Source organism: Mytilus trossulus, chromosome 12, assembly GCF_036588685.1.
Source record: "Mytilus trossulus isolate FHL-02 chromosome 12, PNRI_Mtr1.1.1.hap1, whole genome shotgun sequence".
NCBI classification, from domain to species: domain Eukaryota; kingdom Metazoa; phylum Mollusca; class Bivalvia; order Mytilida; family Mytilidae; genus Mytilus; species Mytilus trossulus.
The window spans coordinates 49043452-49067426 of NC_086384.1; the positions used below are offsets into that span (position 1 = coordinate 49043452).

The 23975-nt window shown below is 33.1% G+C and overlaps 2 protein-coding genes across 2 annotated transcripts in view; both read right to left on the minus strand.

The window, feature by feature from the left end:
- Window positions 1-13048: 13048 nt before the first annotated feature.
- The window catches only part of LOC134692754 (glycine amidinotransferase, mitochondrial-like), a 647170-nt gene continuing 636243 nt past the window's right edge, over window positions 13049-23975 (minus strand). The window contains exon 8 of the mRNA XM_063553267.1: window positions 13049-13255. Within this exon, the coding sequence (XP_063409337.1) occupies window positions 13119-13255 (137 nt within the window). The 3' untranslated portion in view covers window positions 13049-13118. The remainder of the gene's footprint in view (window positions 13256-23975) is intronic.
- LOC134693492 (glycine amidinotransferase, mitochondrial-like) lies at window positions 19083-21992 on the minus strand. The gene is made up of 4 exons (XM_063554326.1): window positions 21919-21992; window positions 20603-20866; window positions 19989-20160; window positions 19083-19277 (listed from the first exon to the last, which is right to left on the minus strand). Exons 1-4 carry the CDS (start codon window positions 21990-21992, stop codon window positions 19098-19100), a joined length of 690 nt encoding a protein of 229 aa, XP_063410396.1. The 3' UTR covers window positions 19083-19097.

Consider the following 23975-nt stretch of genomic DNA (forward strand, 5'->3'; position numbering starts at 1 on the left):
TGAGATACAGGAAATACACAGTCAGTTAGAGATGACCTAAGGTTATCTGACCATGTACAAAAGTCCACTGGAGATGTGAGGTTTTTCCTTGAAAATATCCAACATCTCTCAAATAAGATTGATTAAGACAATTAACATTTTAAACTAGAGGCTCTAAAGAGCCTGTGTCGCTCACTTTGGTCTATGTGCATATTAAACAAAGGACACAAATGGATTCATGACAAAATTGTATTTTGGTGATGGTGATGTGTTTGAAGTTCTTACTTTACTGAACGATTTTGCTTCTTACAATTATATCTATCATGAACTTTGCCCATTAGTAACAGAGAACTATATTTGGTAAAAATTTACATAAATTTACCAAATTAATGAAAATTGTTAAAAATTGACTATAAAGGGCAATAACTCCTTAAGGGGTCAATTGACCATTTAGGTCATGTTGACTTATTTGTAGATCTTACTTTGCTGAACATTATTGCTGTTTACAATTTATCGCTATCTATAATAGTATTCAAGATAACCAAAAACGGCAAAATTTCTTTAAAAATTACCAATTAGAGGGCAGCAACCCAACAACCAGTTGTCCAATTCATTTGAAAAATTCAGGGCAGATAGATATTGACTTGATTAACAATTTAACTTCTTGTCAGCTTTGCTCTAGATGCTTTGGTTTCATAGTTATAAGCAAAAAACTGCATTTTACCCCTATGTTCTATTTTTAGCCGTGGCGGCCATCTTGGTTGAATGGCCAGGTCATTGGACACATTTTTCAAACTAGATACCCCAAAGATGATTGTGGCCTAGTAGTTTCAGTGGAGATTTTGTAAAAGATTACTTAGATTTATGAAAAATGGTTAAAGATTTGACTATAAAGGGCAATAACTCCTAAAGGGGTCAACTGACCATTTTGGTCATGTTGACTTATTTGTAGATCTTACTTTGCTGAACATTATTGCTGTTTATAATTTATCTCTATCTATAATAATATTCAAGATAATAACCAAAAACAGCAAAATTTCCTCAAAATTACCAATTCAGGGGCAGCAACCCAACAACCGATTGACCGATTCATCTGAAAATTTCAGGGCAGATAGTTCTTGACCTGATAAACATTTTTATTCCTTGTCAGATTTCCTCAAAATGCTTTGGTTTTTGAGTTATAAGCCAAAAACTGCATTTTACCCCTATGTTCTATTTTTAGCGGTGGCGGCCATCTTGGTTGGTTGACCAGGTCATGCCACACATTTTTTAAACTAGATACCCCAAAGATGATTGTGGCCAAGTTTGGATTAATTTCGCCAATTAGTTTCAGAAGAGAAGATTTTTGTAAAAGATCACTTTAATTTACGAAAAATGGTTAAAAATTGACTATAAAGGGCAATAACTCCTAAACGGGTCAACTGACCATTTTGGTCATGTTGACTTATTTGTAGATCTTACTTTGCTGAACATTATTGCTGTTTACAGTTTATCTCTATCTATAATAATATTCAAGATAATAACCAAAAACAGCAAAATTTCCTCAAAATTACCAATTCCATGGCAGCAACCCAACAACCGATTGACCGAATCATCTGAAAATTTTAGGGCAGATAGATCTTGACCTGATAAACATTTTTACCCCCATGTCAGATTTGCTCTAAATGCTTTGGTTTTTGAGTTATAAGCCAAAAACTGCATTTTACCCCTATGTTCTATTTTTAGCCGTGGCGGCCATCTTGGTTGGTTGACCGGGTCACGCCACACATTTTTTAAACTAGATACCCCAATGATGATTGTGGCCAAGTTTGGTTTGATTTGGCCCATTAGTTTCAGAGGAGAAGATTTTTGTAAAAGTTAACGACGACGGACGACGACGACGACGACGGACGACGACGGACGACGACGGACGACGACGGACGACGGACGACGGACGCCAAGTGATGAGAAAAGCTCACTTGGCCCTTCGGGCCAGGTGAGCTAAAAAGCAGTTATATGCTATATAGCCTGTGCTTGTAACTAAGTTACTTTCAAAGTAATGTCAAATGAAAAAAAAAAATAGATTACTGTTCGTAATGTTTCTCTTTTTTTAATACTGGTGAATAAAATCCTTACAGTGTGTAATGGCTGTTCATCATCGCGTATGATACGATTTTGATACTCATACACAGCTAATGAATATTATGCATGAATATAGATAAGATCAGAACGTGTAGCCATATACTGAGAATTGTAGATTTGTAGTGTAAATATATAGATGCCGTTTATAGAATACAAAATTAGATCAGAAACATAGTTATTAAAATTGAGAAAGGAAATGGTGAATATGTCACAGCGACAACCACCCGACCATAGAGCAGACAACAGCCGAAGGCAACCAAAGGGTCTCCAATGTAGCGAGAATGCCCGCAGCTGTAGGTGTCCTTCAGCTGGCCCCTAAAAATATGCATAACAGTTCAGCGATAATGGACGTCATACTAAACTCCGAATTATACACAAGAAACTAAAATTTAAAATCATACAAGCCTAACAAAGGCCAGAGGCTCCTGACTTGGGACATGCGCAAAATTGCGGCGGGGTTAAACACGTTTATGAGATCTCAACCCTCCCCTTATACATCTAGCCAGTGTAGATAAGTAAAAGCATAACAATAAGCAGATTATATTTCAGTTCAAGAGAAGTCTGAGTCCGATGTCAAAAGATGTAACAAAAGAAAATTAATAAAATGACAATCGTACATAAATAACAACAGACTACTAGCAGTTAACTAATTACATGCCAGCTCCAGATCTCAATTAAACTGATTGAAAGATTATGTGTTCATCATATGAATATCAGGCACAATCCCTCCCGTTAGGGGTTTAGTATCATACTATCATAAAATATTTAGGAAGAACATAACCTGTGTCATGCTAACAACTGTTTTTTTTTTAAATAGATGTGTTAAGTTCCGATTCAAAGACTCTATCAGTGAATCAATATTAAAGCCAAAATATGCAATCTTTAATGACCTGACAACAGTATCGTAACTATATCCCTTTTTAATCAGTCTATCTAAAGGTTTTGTTAGTTTCTGAGGAGAATACTGACATGTTTGTTCTTTATATAGAATACTTCCATAAAAAATTGGATGTGAAATACCTGAACGTATAAGATGTCTGCATGTTGAGTTATATTTACGAATTATTTCCTTATACTGATGATAAAATTTAGTAAATGTTTTGACCAGGTTGTGATATAGAAAACCCTGGTGTAATATTTTTTTAGTAATACATAAATTTCTCTCGCTAAAATCTTATACGTTGTTACATACACGAGAGAATCGTACAAGTTAAGATATATAAACACCATAAGATGATGACAAGGGAACTTCACCATGTACAAATGGATAATTAACAATAGGAAATGAAAAAACATCTCTCTTATCAATATTTTTTGTATTAATCTTCCCGTTTATGATATAGATATCAAGATCGAGGAAGAGGAAAGGGCAGTGGTCATTGTTATCATTAGCTTTAATTAAAGAAAGTTCTACAGGATAAATTTATTTAGTATACATACGGAAGTCGTTATTATTGAGAGCCAATATATCATCCAAATATCTAAAAGTATTGTTAAATTTTTGTATCAAATATTGTTTTGATGGGTCTTTGCTAATTTAAGACATAAATTGTAACTAATAACAATATAAAAACAGGTCCGCAATAATTGGTTCACAGTAAGTCCCCATTGGAATTCCAATAACTTGACGATATGCGGAATCTCTAAAGCGAACAAAAATGTTATCAAATAAAAATTCAAGCGCATAAATAGTATCAAAGCATGTCCAATTGACAAAGTTCTTTTGTTTATTGCTACTAAAAAATGATCGCAAAGAGTTTGAACATATGTACTCGCATTCCGACTTTTTAAATGCCCTGTTAATTAGGGATGTGATTTTTTTCTTAATAAGAATATCAGGCAAAGTGGTATATAGGGTAGAAAAATCAAAACTTTGAACATATTTAAAATCACCAATATATGCATGCAATTTATCAAGTACTTCCAACGAGTTTTTGACACTCCAAAAGTAATTAATTCCACTATTTTCAAAGGCCTTATTTGAACAATTTATCATCAGTTTTTTTATTGTACCAAGTGTACTAGTAAGTAAAACAGACAATTTAGTAGTTGAACAATGGGCATTCTAATGCAACAACGTTTGTAAAGTTCATTTTGATTGGATAACGTCACTTTCTTACATGGCATCAATTGACAATTGATGCTATGGGACGTACGCGCAAGCGCAAACGGCATATGACAGATTTTTAATACATGTTTTAACTCTGTTTTCTGTCAGTTTCATTAGAATGGAGATAACAATATTGTATTTTAAGCTCCGACGGCATCAATTTGGGATTTTGGGCAGTGGCGGGTCCAGGGGTGTTCTGGGTATAGCAACCCTTTCTTAGGAGATCAATGCATTTGAATGGAAACATATAGTTGGAACCCCCTCCTTGTGTCATGGATTGGAACCCCCCTTTTTTTTAAATGGATGGATCCGCCACTGCCCCTCATGCAGTCGGACAAGATGGACTGATTTTCAATAACCTATCTATTAAATAATATCATTTTCTACTTATGTTACTTTAAAAGAAGTAACCAAAATCAATATATGCGTAATCTGTCCATATGTTAGTGTCATATATTATTAACTATTTAAAAGCCAATCGAGTAAAATACGGATCTATAAATGTATGCTTTGCTTAAATGATAAATATTTATGATTATTTATACTTTGATATAATTGATGGAATATTTTTCACATATTGATTGTTTGTACAACTTTTATGAGAGAAAAAAACGTATGTGCCTGCCCCAAGTCAGGAGCCTGTAATTCAGTGGTTGTCGTTTGTTTACTAGTATGTGCTACATATTTGTTTTTGTTCATTTGTTTTATATAATTAAGGCCGGTTGTTTTCTCGTTTGAATTGGATTTCATAGTTATTTCTGAACCTTTTAAAGATGACAATGCGATATGGACTTTGCTCATTGTTGAAGGCCGTACGGTGACCTACAGTTGTTAATTTCTGTGTCCTTTTGGTGGACAGTTGTCTCATTGGGTTTATACCACAGCTTCTATTTTATATGTATCATTATTGAACGCATACATATCGTTATCTAGGTTCTTCTATTTTAATTGTATATATATATATAAATCTACTACCCCTTTCGAATAAACAAAGAATGGTACACAAAGAAGCTTTAAATAAAATACATTTCAAACAAAGATAAGAAAAAACCAACGAAAGTGGTAATTATTTAACAATTTTGCATTAGTGTTAATGCTAATCTTACAGTGCAAGATGCATGCAGTACACTTAAATTTAAATAATGCCGTGACAGTTTATAGCGATATTTTTTGTAACAGCTCAGTGGCGGGTCCAGGGGTGTTCTGGGGATAGGAACCTTTTTTTTGGAGATCAATAAATTTGAATGGGAACATATAGTTGGAACACCCACCTTGTGTCCTGGTTGGGGACTCCACCCCCCCCCTTTTTTTTTTTAAATAAATGGATCCGCCACTGCCCCTCATGCAGTTGAACAAGATGGACTGATTTTAATAACCTTTCTATTAAATGTTATCATTTTCTACTTATGTTACTTTAAAAGAAGTAACCAAAATCAATATATGCGTAATCTGTCCATATGTTAGTGTCATATATTATTAACTATTTAAAAGCCAATCGAGTAAAATACGGATCCATAAATGTATGCTTTGCTTAAATGATAAATATTTATGATTATTTATACTTTGATATAATTGATGGAATATTTTTCACATATTGATTGTTTGTACAACTTTTATGAGAGAAAAAAACGTATGTGCCTGCCCCAAGTCAGGAGCCTGTAATTCAGTGGTTGTCGTTTGTTTACTAGTATGTGCTACATATTTGTTTTTGTTCATTTGTTTTATATAATTAAGGCCGGTTGTTTTCTCGTTTGAATTGGATTTCATAGTTATTTCTGAACCTTTTAAAGATGACAATGCGATATGGACTTTGCTCATTGTTGAAGGCCGTACGGTGACCTACAGTTGTTAATTTCTGTGTCCTTTTGGTGGACAGTTGTCTCATTGGGTTTATACCACAGCTTCTATTTTATATGTATCATTATTGAACGCATACATATCGTTATCTAGGTTCTTCTATTTTAATTGTATATATATATAAATCTACTACCCCTTTCGAATAAACAAAGAATGGTACACAAAGAAGCTTTAAATAAAATACATTTCAAACAAAGATAAGAAAAAACCAACGAAAGTGGTAATTATTTAACAATTTTGCATTAGTGTTAATGCTAATCTTACAGTGCAAGATGCATGCAGTACACTTAAATTTAAATAATGCCGTGACAGTTTATAGCGATATTTTTTGTAACAGCTCAGTGGCGGGTCCAGGGGTGTTCTGGGGATAGGAACCTTTTTTTTGGAGATCAATAAATTTGAATGGGAACATATAGTTGGAACACCCACCTTGTGTCCTGGATTGGGGACTCCCCCTCCCCCTTTTTTTTTTAAATAAAAGGATCCGCCACTGCCCCTCATGCAGTTGAACAAGATGGACTGATTTTAATAACCTTTCTATTAAATGTTATCATTTTCTACTTATGTTACTTTAAAAGAAGTAACCAAAATCAATATATGCGTAATCTGTCCATATGTTAGTGTCATATATTATTAACTATTTAAAAGCCAATCGAGTAAAATACGGATCCATAAATGTATGCTTTGCTTAAATGATAAATATTTATGATTATTTATACTTTGATATAATTGATGGAATATTTTTCACATATTGATTGTTTGTACAACTTTTATGAGAGAAAAAAACGTATGTGCCTGCCCCAAGTCAGGAGCCTGTAATTCAGTGGTTGTCGTTTGTTTACTAGTATGTGCTACATATTTGTTTTTGTTCATTTGTTTTATATAATTAAGGCCGGTTGTTTTCTCGTTTGAATTGGATTTCATAGTTATTTCTGAACCTTTTAAAGATGACAATGCGATATGGACTTTGCTCATTGTTGAAGGCCGTACGGTGACCTACAGTTGTTAATTTCTGTGTCCTTTGGTGGACAGTTGTCTCATTGGGTTTATACCACAGCTTCTATTTTATATGTATCATTATTGAACGCATACATATCGTTATCTAGGTTCTTCTATTTTAATTGTATATATATATAAATCTACTACCCCTTTCGAATAAACAAAGAATGGTACACAAAGAAGCTTTAAATAAAATACATTTCAAACAAAGATAAGAAAAAACCAACGAAAGTGGTAATTATTTAACAATTTTGCATTAGTGTTAATGCTAATCTTACAGTGCAAGATGCATGCAGTACACTTAAATTTAAATAATGCCGTGACAGTTTATAGCGATATTTTTTGTAACAGCTCAGTGGCGGGTCCAGGGGTGTTCTGGGGATAGGAACCTTTTTTTTGGAGATCAATAAATTTGAATGGGAACATATAGTTGGAACACCCACCTTGTGTCATGGATTGGAACCCCCCTTTTTTTTAAATGGATGGATCCGCCACTGCCCCTCATGCAGTCGGACAAGATGGACTGATTTTCAATAACCTATCTATTAAATAATATCATTTTCTACTTATGTTACTTTAAAAGAAGTAACCAAAATCAATATATGCGTAATCTGTCCATATGTTAGTGTCATATATTATTAACTATTTAAAAGCCAATCGAGTAAAATACGGATCTATAAATGTATGCTTTGCTTAAATGATAAATATTTATGATTATTTATACTTTGATATAATTGATGGAATATTTTTCAAATATTGATTGTTTGTACAACTTTTATGAGAGAAAAAAACGTATGTGCCTGCCCCAAGTCAGGAGCCTGTAATTCAGTGGTTGTCGTTTGTTTACTAGTATGTGCTACATATTTGTTTTTGTTCATTTGTTTTATATAATTAAGGCCGGTTGTTTTCTCGTTTGAATTGGATTTCATAGTTATTTCTGAACCTTTTAAAGATGACAATGCGATATGGACTTTGCTCATTGTTGAAGGCCGTACGGTGACCTACAGTTGTTAATTTCTGTGTCCTTTTGGTGGACAGTTGTCTCATTGGGTTTATACCACAGCTTCTATTTTATATGTATCATTATTGAACGCATACATATCGTTATCTAGGTTCTTCTATTTTAATTGTATATATATATAAATCTACTACCCCTTTCGAATAAACAAAGAATGGTACACAAAGAAGCTTTAAATAAAATACATTTCAAACAAAGATAAGAAAAAACCAACGAAAGTGGTAATTATTTAACAATTTTGCATTAGTGTTAATGCTAATCTTACAGTGCAAGATGCATGCAGTACACTTAAATTTAAATAATGCCGTGACAGTTTATAGCGATATTTTTTGTAACAGCTCAGTGGCGGGTCCAGGGGTGTTCTGGGGATAGGAACCTTTTTTTTGGAGATCAATAAATTTGAATGGGAACATATAGTTGGAACACCCACCTTGTGTCATGGATTGGAACCCCCCTTTTTTTTAAATGGATGGATCCGCCACTGCCCCTCATGCAGTCGGACAAGATGGACTGATTTTCAATAACCTATCTATTAAATAATATCATTTTCTACTTATGTTACTTTAAAAGAAGTAACCAAAATCAATATATGCGTAATCTGTCCATATGTTAGTGTCATATATTATTAACTATTTAAAAGCCAATCGAGTAAAATACGGATCTATAAATGTATGCTTTGCTTAAATGATAAATATTTATGATTATTTATACTTTGATATAATTGATGGAATATTTTTCACATATTGATTGTTTGTACAACTTTTATGAGAGAAAAAAACGTATGTGCCTGCCCCAAGTCAGGAGCCTGTAATTCAGTGGTTGTCGTTTGTTTACTAGTATGTGCTACATATTTGTTTTTGTTCATTTGTTTTATATAATTAAGGCCGGTTGTTTTCTCGTTTGAATTGGATTTCATAGTTATTTCTGAACCTTTTAAAGATGACAATGCGATATGGACTTTGCTCATTGTTGAAGGCCGTACGGTGACCTACAGTTGTTAATTTCTGTGTCCTTTGGTGGACAGTTGTCTCATTGGGTTTATACCACAGCTTCTATTTTATATGTATCATTATTGAACGCATACATATCGTTATCTAGGTTCTTCTATTTTAATTGTATATATATATAAATCTACTACCCCTTTCGAATAAACAAAGAATGGTACACAAAGAAGCTTTAAATAAAATACATTTCAAACAAAGATAAGAAAAAACCAACGAAAGTGGTAATTATTTAACAATTTTGCATTAGTGTTAATGCTAATCTTACAGTGCAAGATGCATGCAGTACACTTAAATTTAAATAATGCCGTGACAGTTTATAGCGATATTTTTTGTAACAGCTCAGTGGCGGGTCCAGGGGTGTTCTGGGGATAGGAACCTTTTTTTTGGAGATCAATAAATTTGAATGGGAACATATAGTTGGAACACCCACCTTGTGTCCTGGATTGGGGACTCCCCCCCCTTTTTTTTTTTTTAAATAAATGGATCCGCCACTGCCCCTCATGCAGTTGAACAAGATGGACTGATTTTAATAACCTTTCTATTAAATGTTATCATTTTCTACTTATGTTACTTTAAAAGAAGTAACCAAAATCAATATATGCGTAATCTGTCCATATGTAAGTGTCATATATTACCAAACACAATAATAGTCAAAGTTTCAACAGGACATTCACGAAAGTTAGGCAGCAATCATTTCATTTTAAGGGGGGGGGGGCTAATTTTGTTTTTTTAAGTTTGTTTCTAATTGTTCTGCCACTATATATGTAATGCTAAAATTGAAATGAAAGAAAAAAATGTTTTCGCCCTGTCTCCAAAAAGTAATGTCTTTCGCCGAAGGAAAAAAATCCATAGTACCCCCCCCCCCCCCCCCCCCCCGAAAATCAAAGGTTTGCTGCCTTAGGCATGTGTGGATAACTTTTATTCTTTAATAGTTAGTTTAAATAATTAAATAATTGTATATACATTTATTTACATAAATCTCTATGAAACCAGTTTTTGACAACTATTATTATAAAAGTTTAAATCGCCATTCAAAAAGTGTTTTCTTTTTAATTATTTTAAGTCGTTTACGTTTCACTAAATAAATATCTGTTCACGTTGCAATGCTCACAAATAAACCAAATATTTGGATTTTTTTCGTGAATTATTTGTCGTAACTTATTGTAAAAAATTGTATGTGTTCCTGTTTTCTCCTATTTTTCGCACATATACTGTCAGTCGAAATAGAAAGTACAATGATGTATTTTTAGTTTATTCTATTTTTAGATCATGTTATTACTACGCATATGGGCACTATTGCCACGATTACCTGAGGGCACCGATTACCTCAGGGCATACAGCAGCGGACCTAACTGCCATCTGCCCATGGACCCCTAACCCGAATAATCCAGTCGTTATATTACGCTCCCTATCGATCACTACATTAACCCATCGAAAGGTGGAGAGAATCGGAGACGGTAAGGGCTTGAATTATTCGAGTTAATGGACCCCCATTTTTATTTTTATAAATCTTTTACATGTATAAGCCATTTGTAAAAGTCTGATAAAATCTTATTTATTTTTTAATAGTTTTTGAGAACTTTAACAATAGACAATAGACAATAGACAATATTTTATTGGCACAAACGCATTTACAATAAATGGTAATGACCGAATGGATAAACAATTTGCTATACATGGTAGTAAAATACAAACAATTATATATATATGTGAATAAACGATTAAAGGTATAATGAAAATCTATTACAATAGATTACTTCTTGCATTAAAACAATTTGTTACGAAAGAGGAAGATAATTTTAGTGCCTTATAGGATGTATTATTAAGTATGAGATTTATTATATTTTTATCACACAATGTGGTTACACTTTTTCCTGTAATATTAAACATTTTTAATACAAAAGACTCTCTAATACTGGAGTAACCGCTACAGTGTAGCAACATGTGCTGTTCATTTTCAATTTCGCCACTTTTACAGATTTCACAAATTCTTTGATCTCTGGGCATTTTTAAATATCTTCCTCTTTCAATGGCAAGGTTATGAGCACTAACTCTTAATTTACATAATGATGATCGATCTGATCTATTTTTTAAAGCATCAACATAACCTGCCCGTTCATTAATTTTGTAGACACTCTGGAAAAATATTAATTTAGGAGATGCTGAAATATTTGCATGTTGTTCCTGAAAACCCTGATCAGTTAGTCTTTGTTTTATGAAACCAAACAGGGGTTTAATAGTAAGGTTATCATTTGACAAATAAGATAAACCTAAGTTTTGAATAATAATATTTAACTTTTTAACCCATGGGTTGCTTTTTTTGTAGCATTATATATTTGGTGAACTAAACTTCCTTCTGAAGTGATTAAATGATCCCAGAATTTAATGCTAGATAACATTATCCTATTTTTCAATGGCAGTCTTGCAAGTTCGGAACGACATGCATCATTCGAGGCCTTACAGTGTACTCCTAAGATTTCTTTAATAAATTTTATATGCAACTTTCGTAGGCATCACTGTCTTTAAATGTCGAAATAATCCCCCAGATTTCACTACAATAAAGGAGAATAGGGGCTACTAAGGAATCAAAAAGTTTTTCCAGAAGTTTACAAGGGTTATCTAATCCTATTGTTTTCTTTATTTTAAAATACGCTTTCCTAGCTTTTTCCATAAGCGAAGTGATGGCGACATTAAAACTGCCATTATATCTAATATTTATACCCAAGTAACAATAAGTATTAACTGTCTCTAAGGATTTGCCATTATAATAAAATTCGTTCAGAAAAGACTTTCCGTTTGAATTAAAAACCATTACTTTTGATTTCTCTGTATTGACTTGCAATTTCCAAGAAGAACAATAATTACTTAATGTATTGATACAATTTTGCAAACCCTCTTTGCTATCAGATAATAATACAATATCACTGGTCAATGATAAAGCTATGAAAAATCAAGAGAGAAGATTTCCTGTCCAAATTCCAACGGCTAATATCTTGAAAACAAGCACATTGACCCCTATATTTGTTTTGCTTTCTTGATTCGTCAATTAATCCCCTATCAATATATACTAGTGAAATGGAAAGCTATTTAGTTTGAAACTGAATTAAATCTAATTGTAAAATTATATTTTAAAAATAGCTGCAAATTTCACAAAATATAGATTATAAGTGTCACGGAATAGAAGTTCCTTCATAATATAAGTTCCAAATGGAAAAACTATTCTGGAATATTATTTCCACAGGAATAAATATTACAGTAGATGTTCCTAACGGAATAAATAGTATAGAATAGTTGTTCCAACAGGTACAGGTATTATGACATTGTTTATAATAAAGTTTCCACTGGAACTTCTGTCAGGTGGAACAAATATACGTTGACAAGAGAACGCATTTCTCCTGAAACTTATATTTGTAATTGTTTCGAAAATATTTTTTGTCTTTATTTTGGGGGGACATTAAATATTTAAAAGTTGCAATTGCCTTTACATTTTTGTTACTATCTTTCAGTAACTATAAGTACTATTATTTCGATGCCTTGATTCTATTGTTTTATGGTAGAAAAAACTGGCTCATATCGATCTTTTAAGTAAAGCCAATTGCAACTAATTCTTAAAGATTGTTCTTATGTTGTGCTTTTTCACCACTGTCCTAGTTTAGTGAAAGGTGGAATGCTCCCAAATTCTTATGTGCCTGTCCTAATTTAGGGGCCTGTAGTTCTGTGGTTGTCGTTGGTTCGTGTCTATCATATTGTTTGTCGTAAACTGTTTTCAGACTAATAAGGCCTTTAATCTTCTGGTTTGAGTGTTTCAAATTTCTTATTTTTCAGGAGAACATTTTACACAAGCAGGACAGTTACATTACAGGAAAACACAAAAATAATCATAACCTTTAACCCCTGTTTATTATGCTTTCATATAAAAATTTATTAAAAAGACATGAATATATGTTTGTGGATGTTTGATTTCCACTGCTGTCCTGTTAGAAACATGATTAAAAAAGACAAAAATGTGACTGTCATATATCAGTTTTTGTCAATGATTTCCATTGCTGTCCATATTTGGAAAGTAATTGTGACATTCACCAATACGTCGAACATCTGACGTCTGGCAGTGAATGCTGCCACCAAATCTGTAGGAATCTCTGTAGGGTACACGGATACACTTAATACCTGAAATATATATAAATAGTATCTTAATAGACAACTTTCTCGAGTTCGATGCATTTCCCTCAAAAACTCTGGTTTTAGTGAACGTCATTTGTGCGTTTAGGGGCGTCGTCACTTCCTGTCCAATGTTGTGCGAGTGGTTGGAAAACTATAATTCTATATTGTATGAATTATTTTCGGCAAATTGAATTCTCAAAATTGACAATCAGCACTGCTGTCATTAGGGAATTGTCATCAAGCACCTACAAAACAACAAATATTTCTAGTTTATCCTGCACGATGAGGATCACTAAGATGCTTGATGAACGTTAATAGTGCAGGGATATAGGCGACCCCATCTATCTGGTAAATGAGGTCTTAAAGGCGCGTATAATTGAAGAGCTTTTTCCGGTGATGGATGAACTCGAAAGTGGTCTATTGTTTACAGTTCTCTACATTTAATATGAAATATATTGAGATTAAATAATCTGAATAAATCTGAATTTTCATCTAAAAGAATAAACTTATAAGATTTTTTAAACTATAAATATTAATATTTTTAAAAGCACAAATTATTTTAGCTTGATTCTTATTTGTTTTTAAAATTGGCATTTTATGGGGATATAACTCTGATATATTGCATTTTCTGAAGGAATCTACATATAATTTTTCAAATTTGTATTTTTGCCGGGAAAAATGTGCGGCACTCTATCTTTTCTTTTCATATTCTTAATGCACTTTCAAAAAGCTATCTTCTTGTATTTCATTTTTCAATTCTATCATTTAGTTTAGCTTCTAATCAAATAATGGTGTTTTGTCTTGTATAAACCATACAAAATGTGTAATTTTGTCAGCCTGTAGCTTGAGTAAATGCATGATGACCTATCATTTTTATAATATATTTTTGAACATATTACAATATATACTTCGTCTTAGCAAAGTATAAAAAAATTCTATAATTTCTAATGTATACTTCTATTACCACCTTAAGATGAAATATTCTACTGAAGAATTCAACAGAATAATAGAAGAATTTGATCTCGCTCAATCTTTTTGCAATTTTGCTTGTTACAAAACTTTCAATTTTCCAAATAAACAGCTGCGCCATGAGTGCATGATACGCCCGACGTATTATGTGGAAGTTATATGCAATAATCATAAATAGTTTCTGAGAAAGTTTTAAGCAATAACCATATATTGTTTTTGAGACACAGCAGGACATGTGAAACCCCCAACCCTGTTTTTTTTTATAAAAAAACTAAATACATGTATCACTAAAATAAAATTTTGAATCAAAACCAAAAAGTTTACAGATCTTTAGATTAATACAACAAAGAAGTGTGCAACGTTTTAAGCAATAATCATAAACTATTTTTGAGATACGGCATGACATGTAAAAATAACTCCCCTGTTTAACAAAATACTCAATAACTCAAAAATGAAATTTTGAATCATCATCAAAAAGTAGACAGATCTTTAGATTAATATAACAAAGAAGTGTGCAAAGTTTTAAGCAATAATAATAAATCGTTTTTGAGATACAGTGCAACATGTAAAAATGACCTCCCCCTTTTTTACAAAATACTAAATAACTGAAAAATGAAATTTTAAATCATCACCAAAAAGTAGACAGATCTTTAGATTAATATAACAAAGAAGTGTGCAAAGTTTTAAGCAATAATAATAAATCGTTTTTTTGATACGGTGCAACATGTAAAAATGACCTCCCCCTTTTTTACAAAATACTAAATAACTGAAAAATGAAATTCTAAATCATCACCAAAAAGTATACAGATCTTAAGATTAATATAACAAAGAAGTGTGTAAAGTTTTAAGCAATAATCATAAATTGTTTTTGAGATACGGCGCGACATGTAAAAAACCCCTCCCTTTTTTACAAAATTCTCAATAACTCAAAAATAAAATTTTGAATCATTACCAAAAAGTATACAGATCTTAAAATTAATATAACTTAGAAGTGTGTAAAGTTTTAAGCAATAATCAAAAATAGTTTTTGATATACAGTGTGACATGTGAAAAAAACTCACCCCTGTTTAAGTTACAAAGTACCGTAACTCAAAAGTTTTAATCTTCTTTTCACCAAAAAGTATACATATCATTTGATCATCATAAGAAACAACCATAATAAGTTTCATGAAATTTGGATAAGTGGTTCTCAAGTTATGGCGTGACATGTTTACGCCGGACAGACGGACAGACAGACAGACGGACAAACGGGCCGACAACAGACATTTGTATAACATAATACGACCTGTCAAAATTTTTGACGGGCGTATAATAAAAACTAAGGATTTTCTTATCCCAGGAATAGATTACCTCAGCTGTATTTGGCACAACTTTTGGGACTTTTGGGTCTTCAATGCTCTTCATTGTTGTACTTGTGTGGCTTTACAACCGTTTTTGATTTGAGCATCACTGATGAGTCCTTTGTAGACCAAACTCGTGTCTGGCGTATTGAATTATAATCATTGTACCTTTGATAACTATTTACACCAATGGGTCGATGTCACTGCTGGTGTACGTTTAGTCCCACTAGCCCAGTAGTCAGCACAACTTTTATGAATATTGGGTGATCAATGCTCTTTAAATTTGTACTTGTTTGGCTTTACAACTGTTTTGATTTGAGCTTCACAGATGAGCCTTATGTAGACACGTCTGGCGTATTAAATTATTATAATTCTGGTACCTTTGTTAACTATAATCGAGCTTCAAAAATGGTACAGACCGACAGGAAGATGGAAGGAAGGAATGGTCAAGGGTAACACTTCATGTCCCCATGTTTTATGGCAGGTATATAAAAATAGACTAATCATACCTAATGACTCAAAGAAGGAATGGTCAAGGGTAACACTTCATGTCCCTGTTTCCCATGGCAGGCATGGTCAAGTGTAACACTACATGTCCCTGTCTCCCATGGTAGGCATGGTCAAGGGTAACACTACATGTCCCTGTCTCCCATGGCAGGCACGGTCAAGGGTAACACTACATGGCCCTGTCTCCCATGATAGGCATGGTCAAGGGTTACACTACATGTCCCTGTCTCCCATGGCAGGCATGGTCAAGGGTAACACTACATAGCCCTGTCTTTTATCGCAGGCATGGTCAAGGGTAACACTACATGTCCTGTCTTTTATGGCAGGCATGGTCAAGGGTAACACTACATGTCCTGTCTTTTATGACAGGCATGGTCAAGGGAAACACTACATGTCCTGTCTTTTATCGCAGGCATGGTCAAGAGAAACACTACATGGTCTGTTTTTTTATGGCAGACATGGTCAAGGTTCCACCTCATGTCCTGTCTTTTATGGCAGGCATGGTCAATGGTAACACTACATGGCCCTGTCTTTTCTGGCAGGGATGGTTAAGGGTAACACTTCATGTCCTGTCTTTTATGGCAGGCATGGTCAAGGGTAACACTACATGGCCCTGTCTCCCAAGGCAGGCATGGTCAAGGGTAAAACTACATATCATGTCTCCCATGGTAGGCATGGTCAAGAGCAACACTACATGGCCCTCTCTCCCATGGCAGGCATGGTCAAGGGTAACACTACATAGCCCTGTCTCCCATGGTAGGCATGGTCAAGGGTTAAACTACATCTCCCCTTCTCCCATGGCAGGCATGGTCAAGGGTAACACTACATAGCCCTGTCTTTTATCGCAGGCATGATCAAGGGTAACACTACATGTCCTGTCTTTTATGGCAGGCATGATCAAGGGTAACACTACATGTCCTGTCTTTTATGGCAGGCATGGTCACGAGTAACACTACATGTCCTGTTTTTTATGGCAGGCATGGTCAAGGTACCACAATGCATTTTTCTTATGTGTATGGGTAAATTTTCTCTAAAGAAGACTAACTCCGTTCTCTGTAATATGTGTGGTTGTCCGTTTTGATTCCAATTATTCTTTCAATGTATGATATACATAAGTCTCAGTACATTGGAGTTGATACACATGCTTATTGCAACTGCTCAATCCTTTAATACCCTGGTCCCTCTTTTGTTTTACGTGTCTGGGTATTTTCTTTTTCTTTACATTTCATCGTTTGTGTGTCCAGTCTCAGTCTGTGCTGTTCTAGTTCGCTATGTTTTTTGTGTGTGTTTTGATCTACCTTCTTTCACTACATCGTCGGTTACCCCCTTTCGCGTATCAAGGGAGTGAGGTTTCATCACTATTAACATGATTAACTACATAAAGAAATATATCGGAGTTGGATAACACTACCCGCCCTCTTTGGTCGCAACACTTTTTACCCCTTGCATCACTCATCTGAGTTTTATTTAAATTTGGTTTGTCGCAGAAATAAGGGACTAATGCAGCGTCAGTCAAATTGAGAAAAACAAAGAGAAAAATACATACCCATATCCTTAAAAATAAGATGGCAACTAGGACGAAATATGTGCTCAGAAAATATAAGCAATTCCTATTATGAATAGTATTATACGGTTTCATGTTCGGTAATATGAATCCACGAAATACGGAGACAGCACACAGCACTTCCAATAGCGATCGAGGAGATGACATTCAATTTGTTTGTAGTGATACCAATTTTATATCCCGGGCTTATTTCAAAATCTAGAAAAATATGCCTCTCTTATAATGGTTGAAGGAAGTGCAGGACTGATGATGTACAACAAAACGAAAAACAAATATGACGGACATGAACATTTCGGCAACTTCTCTTCTTTTTCTTTTAAAATATTCATTAGGAAAAGTGATATCAGGTCGGTGACTCTTTAGGCAGCAACCATTTAATTATCGGGGGGGGGGGGGGGGGGGGCATGGATTTTTTTGGAAAAAAAAAATGTTTCCAGTTTGGGGAGAAAAAAATAATTTTGTTTTTGAATCTGAGAAAAAAAAAATTGTTTGTTTCACCCTCATCTGCCACTATATGTAATGCTAAAATTGAAAGAAAAAAAATGTATTCGACTTGTCGCGAAAAAAATAGATTGTTTGTCCAGGGAAAAAAAAACATAGCACCCCCCCCCCCCCCCCCCTTTCCCCCCAGAAAATCAAATGGTTGCTGCCTTATGACAAAAGTCACATAGAAATAAACAGTCAACGTTTTTTGACTGTTCAAATAGAACGAGTGCAGTATAAAAGCCAATAACAACTAGTAAGAAATCTAAGACAACGTGTGACATTCTTGTCCTGCTTGTGTCTTTCTCAAATTGTTTAATTGTAAAAGCTTACTACATTATGTGTTTTTGGGCAAACTTGACACTTATTTTTTATTTAAAGATTGTTTTCAAGGTGAAAAATATTTAGATATCATTTTACTATTTACAGTTCTTAAGTCCTATTTGTCAACTACACTATTCAATAATTTAATTTTGAATGTAACGTGTCTCCTGATTAGCTGACATTGTTTTGTTTATCAGGTCATAGACATAATTTTTTCATGTGACTGTGTGACGTCATAAACATTTTTTTTTCATAATTAACCCCAGTTTTAAATGAAATTAAGAATTAAATCATTACAAATGACTGTAACATTTGTTCTGTGTATGAAGAAATAACATAAAAAATGTGATTAACACTGAATAACCCACGTACTAAAAACGAGCCATCATTGCAATTATAGGACAACACTTTTATTCCAGAAAGTACATTTTTATTTATCATTGTACAAACAATTGTAAATAAAGGGCAATAACTCCTTATTCATTTGTTTGGTCAGAGAAAGTAAATTCGTTAAAAATAAAATGTGGGACTACTAACTCTAAGGTCATGCAATCATCTTGAAAAATATTCATATTAAAAATAAAGAGGTATTGGTTTTCTTTATGACAAAATTGAAAACCACTTATATACAGCTTACTCGATAAAATATATTAAATATGTTTCAATATGAACAACCTATATGTACTGGATTCAGATCACCAGGAAAGTGAGCTTCGTGTACTCTATAACCACGAGATTTCACATGACGTCTGAGCCAATCAATGCCTTTTCTATTAGCTGTCATGCTCTGCTGCACAATCAGATCTTTTCCAAGTCTCAAAACTTCAGCTGCGTCAAAACACTAGTGAAATTAAAAAAAATATTCTATAATTAATATAAAGATAAATTATGTCTAGTTTATACTTTACATGTGTATCTAGAGCATGTAGAGAGCATGATTCTAATAACAAATAGTAAAAGTCCTCTAAGATTCTAACTCTGTGTATGAAAGTAAGTGCTCTAACCGACAAGGCTCAGCAGCTTACGCCTGGATTAGTATCTACTACCCATACTAAGGGAAACAATCCTGTCAGACATGTGTTGTACACCTTGCTGTCGGAAATGTAGAACACAATTTCCTATACCTGTAGGCAGCTAACATTTAGTGTCATCTGCCATCCATGTAGTTTTGTCAATGGCAGTAGAATAAAATTGATCGATATAGAGCGTGACTTCAACTTTATAGTCTCCCAGACAACAAAAGGTTTGAGGCCCACGCCACATTTATATAAATAGCAATCGCCATATTGGTCTTCAACTATTGTCAATCTGTACCAAGTCAGTTGCCAGTAATTCAGCGGTTTTTTGCTCTCTGCTATATTTGTTTTTCTTTTTTTTAATGTTTTAGTATCAATCAGGCAGTTAGTTTTCTTATTTAAATTGTTTCACAATTACTCATGCAAGGCCTTTAATTGCTAAAAAATTAGTATCAATTTGGCAAATTGTTAAAGGCTGTACAGTGACAAATAGTAACCATAAAAAATCATTTTTTTATTTATTTATAAATACTTACCGGTTCTGCTTCATTGATTACATATTTATAATTTTGTATCCAGTCTTTACGTTCCTGACAATTTGTGTCGAAAGGAAAGTCTAAATTATACATGTTTTCTGACATAGTAGGCTTGGGAGCCATCGTCCATAACATATCTTCATCCTTCTCAAAATAATCATTCAGTATTGTCCTGCAAGATTATTTATTTTTATTTTACAGTATTGAGCAAAAAATTGTAAAATACCAATTTTATACATTAAGATTATGGAAAAATAAAAAATTTAAATAAAAAGAATCTACATTTAAATTCATTTTTTTCCTCCATAACAACTTTTAAAAAAACCTCTAATGTGTACAGTGTTTGTATTTATCTGCCTCCTTTATCATGCCCTTGTGGGACTGCTGTTGTTTATCATATAAACCCCTTTTATAATGAGATACAAACGTAAAAATCTTATGGATCGTCTGGGTAATGGAAATCTAATTTTTAATTAAAAATCTTCCAAATAAAATAACACAGTATCTTTAAATTATAACTTTCGCTCTCCTCCTCTGATTTTAGGCATACTTTTTGAGTTTTTGTTTTTGGTTGTAAACATGGTTAAAACAAAACTTATCACTCTAATATCTACCTGTATGCCATGGACTCAAAATATCGAGCTCTACTGCTCATAGTGGACTCAATGATTTCATTCCCAATTACTAGCAGGGTGTCACGTGGACAGGAAGCTCCGTGTTGATGCTCAATTGAAAAGAACGGTGTCCTCACGGGTTGTGTAAAATCAATTTTATCAGGTCTCCTAACTGTAACATTACACTGGAATCTAAGTACCCTCTCTAAGTTGTCAATCTGGAGAGCTGCTTTGTGTATGTATTCATCGCTCTGTTTTCCTGTTCTTAGAAAATAAAACAAATGATATTTAGTAATCAAGATCAAATTTCAATTCTATATTTTATTTTAATCCTACTGCAATAATCACTGTTAATTACTTTTATATTGCAGAACATTATATATACTTATAGACAAATATGTGTGACGGAATTGCTTCTCTCCTTTAGTACCGGTAAATACTTTTGTTATAGTCAGTGGTAAGAGGATAGGCAGATCCAGGGGGCCTGGGCCCCTTCCCCTTCCGTGGGAACAACTTGATTTATTATATAGGGAATCAAGTTCTTGAGATGACAATTAAATTTGTAATAGAAATATGGCTCTCTGGTAAACTATGTTTCCTGTGTGTAATGCTGTGTGTTTGTTTATATCACATTGGCTAGGCTTGAGATCTCACAATACTTGTTTAATCCCACTGCATTGATGTACCAGTCCCACTACAGAAACTCTAGCCTTTGTTAGTCGTGTATGGTTTTTCTTTTAATTTTGGTTCATTTATTTGTTTATTGCTGCTTTTTTGTTTGTTGTTGTCTCTTTGACACAATCCAAGTCACCATTCTCAATTTTATTATAAAACATAAATGATGAAACATGTATAGGTCTAAATTAAAAACAGTTGTTTTTGTTTAAATGATAGACATTTAATTCGAAAGAATATTTAAAATACTGTTTTTTAGTATTTCAAAATTTACATAAAATATGCATATCAAAGTGAAGAGTATGCATCTTAATTATACATAAACATTTAAAACTTTGTATAGTATAGTATCATGATATGCATGATTATCGCTACTTTATGCATTTTTCCTTTGATCTTTATAATTTATTTGTGATAATTTTTCATGTCATGCTTCTCACTTGAGATAGAAAACTTTCGCTAAGGAGACACATGCCATTGCTTACAAAATTTATCGTGGTCATAGGTAAAATAGCAATAAACAGATTATCATTCGGGTCATTTCAACTCGTTGCTTTTCTCGGTTTCGCTGTCACGGCTCAAGCGAGAACATTCTTGAGATGATCAACGATAATCTTTCATTATCCCATATGTTTCCATACCTGCTAATAGGAAGATATCCTGCCTCTTTTTGAGGTGTACACAAAAGGTTATGTTTAATATGTTTGTCAAACATGTCAAATATAATTATATGCCGAAAAAAGAAGTTTTTACTTAATTACTTAATTAATCAATCCCCATCCATATCATCTGTACATGTTTATAAATCTAACAATATTGAAAAATAATTGTAATTAATCTGTTTCCCTTATTTGTTCAAAATTGTGTTGTATGTCACCCTGAATTCGGCTGCTGTCTGCTCTAGGGTTGGAATGTTGTCTCTTTGACCCATTCCCCGTTTCCATTCTCATTTTTTTTCAAAAAATCGCTACTGGCAGCTGCAGAATTTGAGTGTAATGCATGATTATAAAACTACTGTAAAACTACTGTACATCAGATGTTCATATGTGTCTAGTTTTAACAAATTTCGCTAAAGGCATTTTACTTGAAATTAACTTAGGAGATGACTGTATTGGATTTTAAACTCCGACGGTATCACATGGTGATTTGATGGTCGCAAGTTAAGGGCATACGATACAGTTACAGGGGAGGTAACGACGTTGCTAACGTGAAATGTTATTTTCGCGACGTCAAACTGTGACATATCGGGAAAAGATGCATTTTTCGACTGATTTTTATCATTCAAACTGATTTAATTTGAAAACGAGTTCATGGACCCCTATTTTTCAAAACAGCAATGTGTTTCATTTTGCAGGGAGATTATGTGACCCAAATTTTATAAAACTTTAAATAGAGGATTTTTTTTAATTTTGATAAACATGCAGTAAAAAATTATGTTTTTTCCTCAATTCATGAACATTTGATAAATATGAGTTATATCTGAATAAAAAATTGCATATTTTTTTTAGGATACTTATAAAATAAAGAAATTACCGATTATTTAACAAAACACAGTTTGTGTTTATCTTTTATAACAAAAAAGTTATGTCTTTCTTTCGAAAAAGAAATTACGGCCACAAATCTGAATTTTGAGCAAATATACATAATTTCGACCTCATTTTACTCAAAAAGTAACACATGGAGGTATATTTTTTATAACATATTTGATTTAATCCGGTAAAATATAGTTTATATGCACATTTTCATGAACTTGTAAATACAGGATCAAAACTGTATCGTATGCCCTTATAGTCCATCAGCTAGTTCCCAAAAGCGCTCTAATTAAGGAGTTTGTGTTACACCCCAGGGTACCGCGATTTCTGTTGATAGAATTCAACTTCATTATCTTATTGATAAAATACAAGGTGTTAGACTAAAAAAAAGTGTCCAAAAGAGGATTAAAAACGTCCCTTCCAATGGTCCCCTCATTAAGCAATCACGACTAAGTAATTTTTCATGAATTTTTTTAATATAAAGCGATTAAGAAAAAATAAAGTATAGGTTTAAAAAACTAAAAGAGATGCAAAACTTATCATATTAAATGTAACTCAGAAGATTTTTTGTTTAAAAATAAATGTTTTTTACATTACAAACAATCCGATTTTTTGGGTTCAAATTAAGACATATTGTCTCCTTTCATTAAAAAACTCGTTATACAATTACCAGTTTTAGCTAATTAAACTTGAGAGTTAATCATTATGCAATGTTTAAATCATTTGCAGTATTTTTTTATCGTCTAAAATATGAATTATTTAATTAAATATATGTACGTGCAAACACTCGGGAAATACCGGAAATCATCAAATTACCGTCTTTGATTCAGTATACAACATGTACAATGTATTCACACATAAGCATTATCAATTTGCAAATGAAAACAAACATTTAATTGTCGATTTATGATGTTTTTGTGAGACAAATTATTTTATAAAGTGAATGTGTAACGAAATATTAATGAAAAAAATCAAATTAAGGTGATTTTGTTTGCGTTCAGAAAAGGTGCACTCTATCGAACTCAATAAAGGTGTACTTGATAACATTTTGTGTTGTAGCTATGAAGTGATTGACTTAAGATTGTTAAGGTGGTATGGGTGTCTTCCTCCATCTTGGATTGTAAAAAACAGTGAACCAAAGGTCCAGATTTTCTATCATGTTAGCA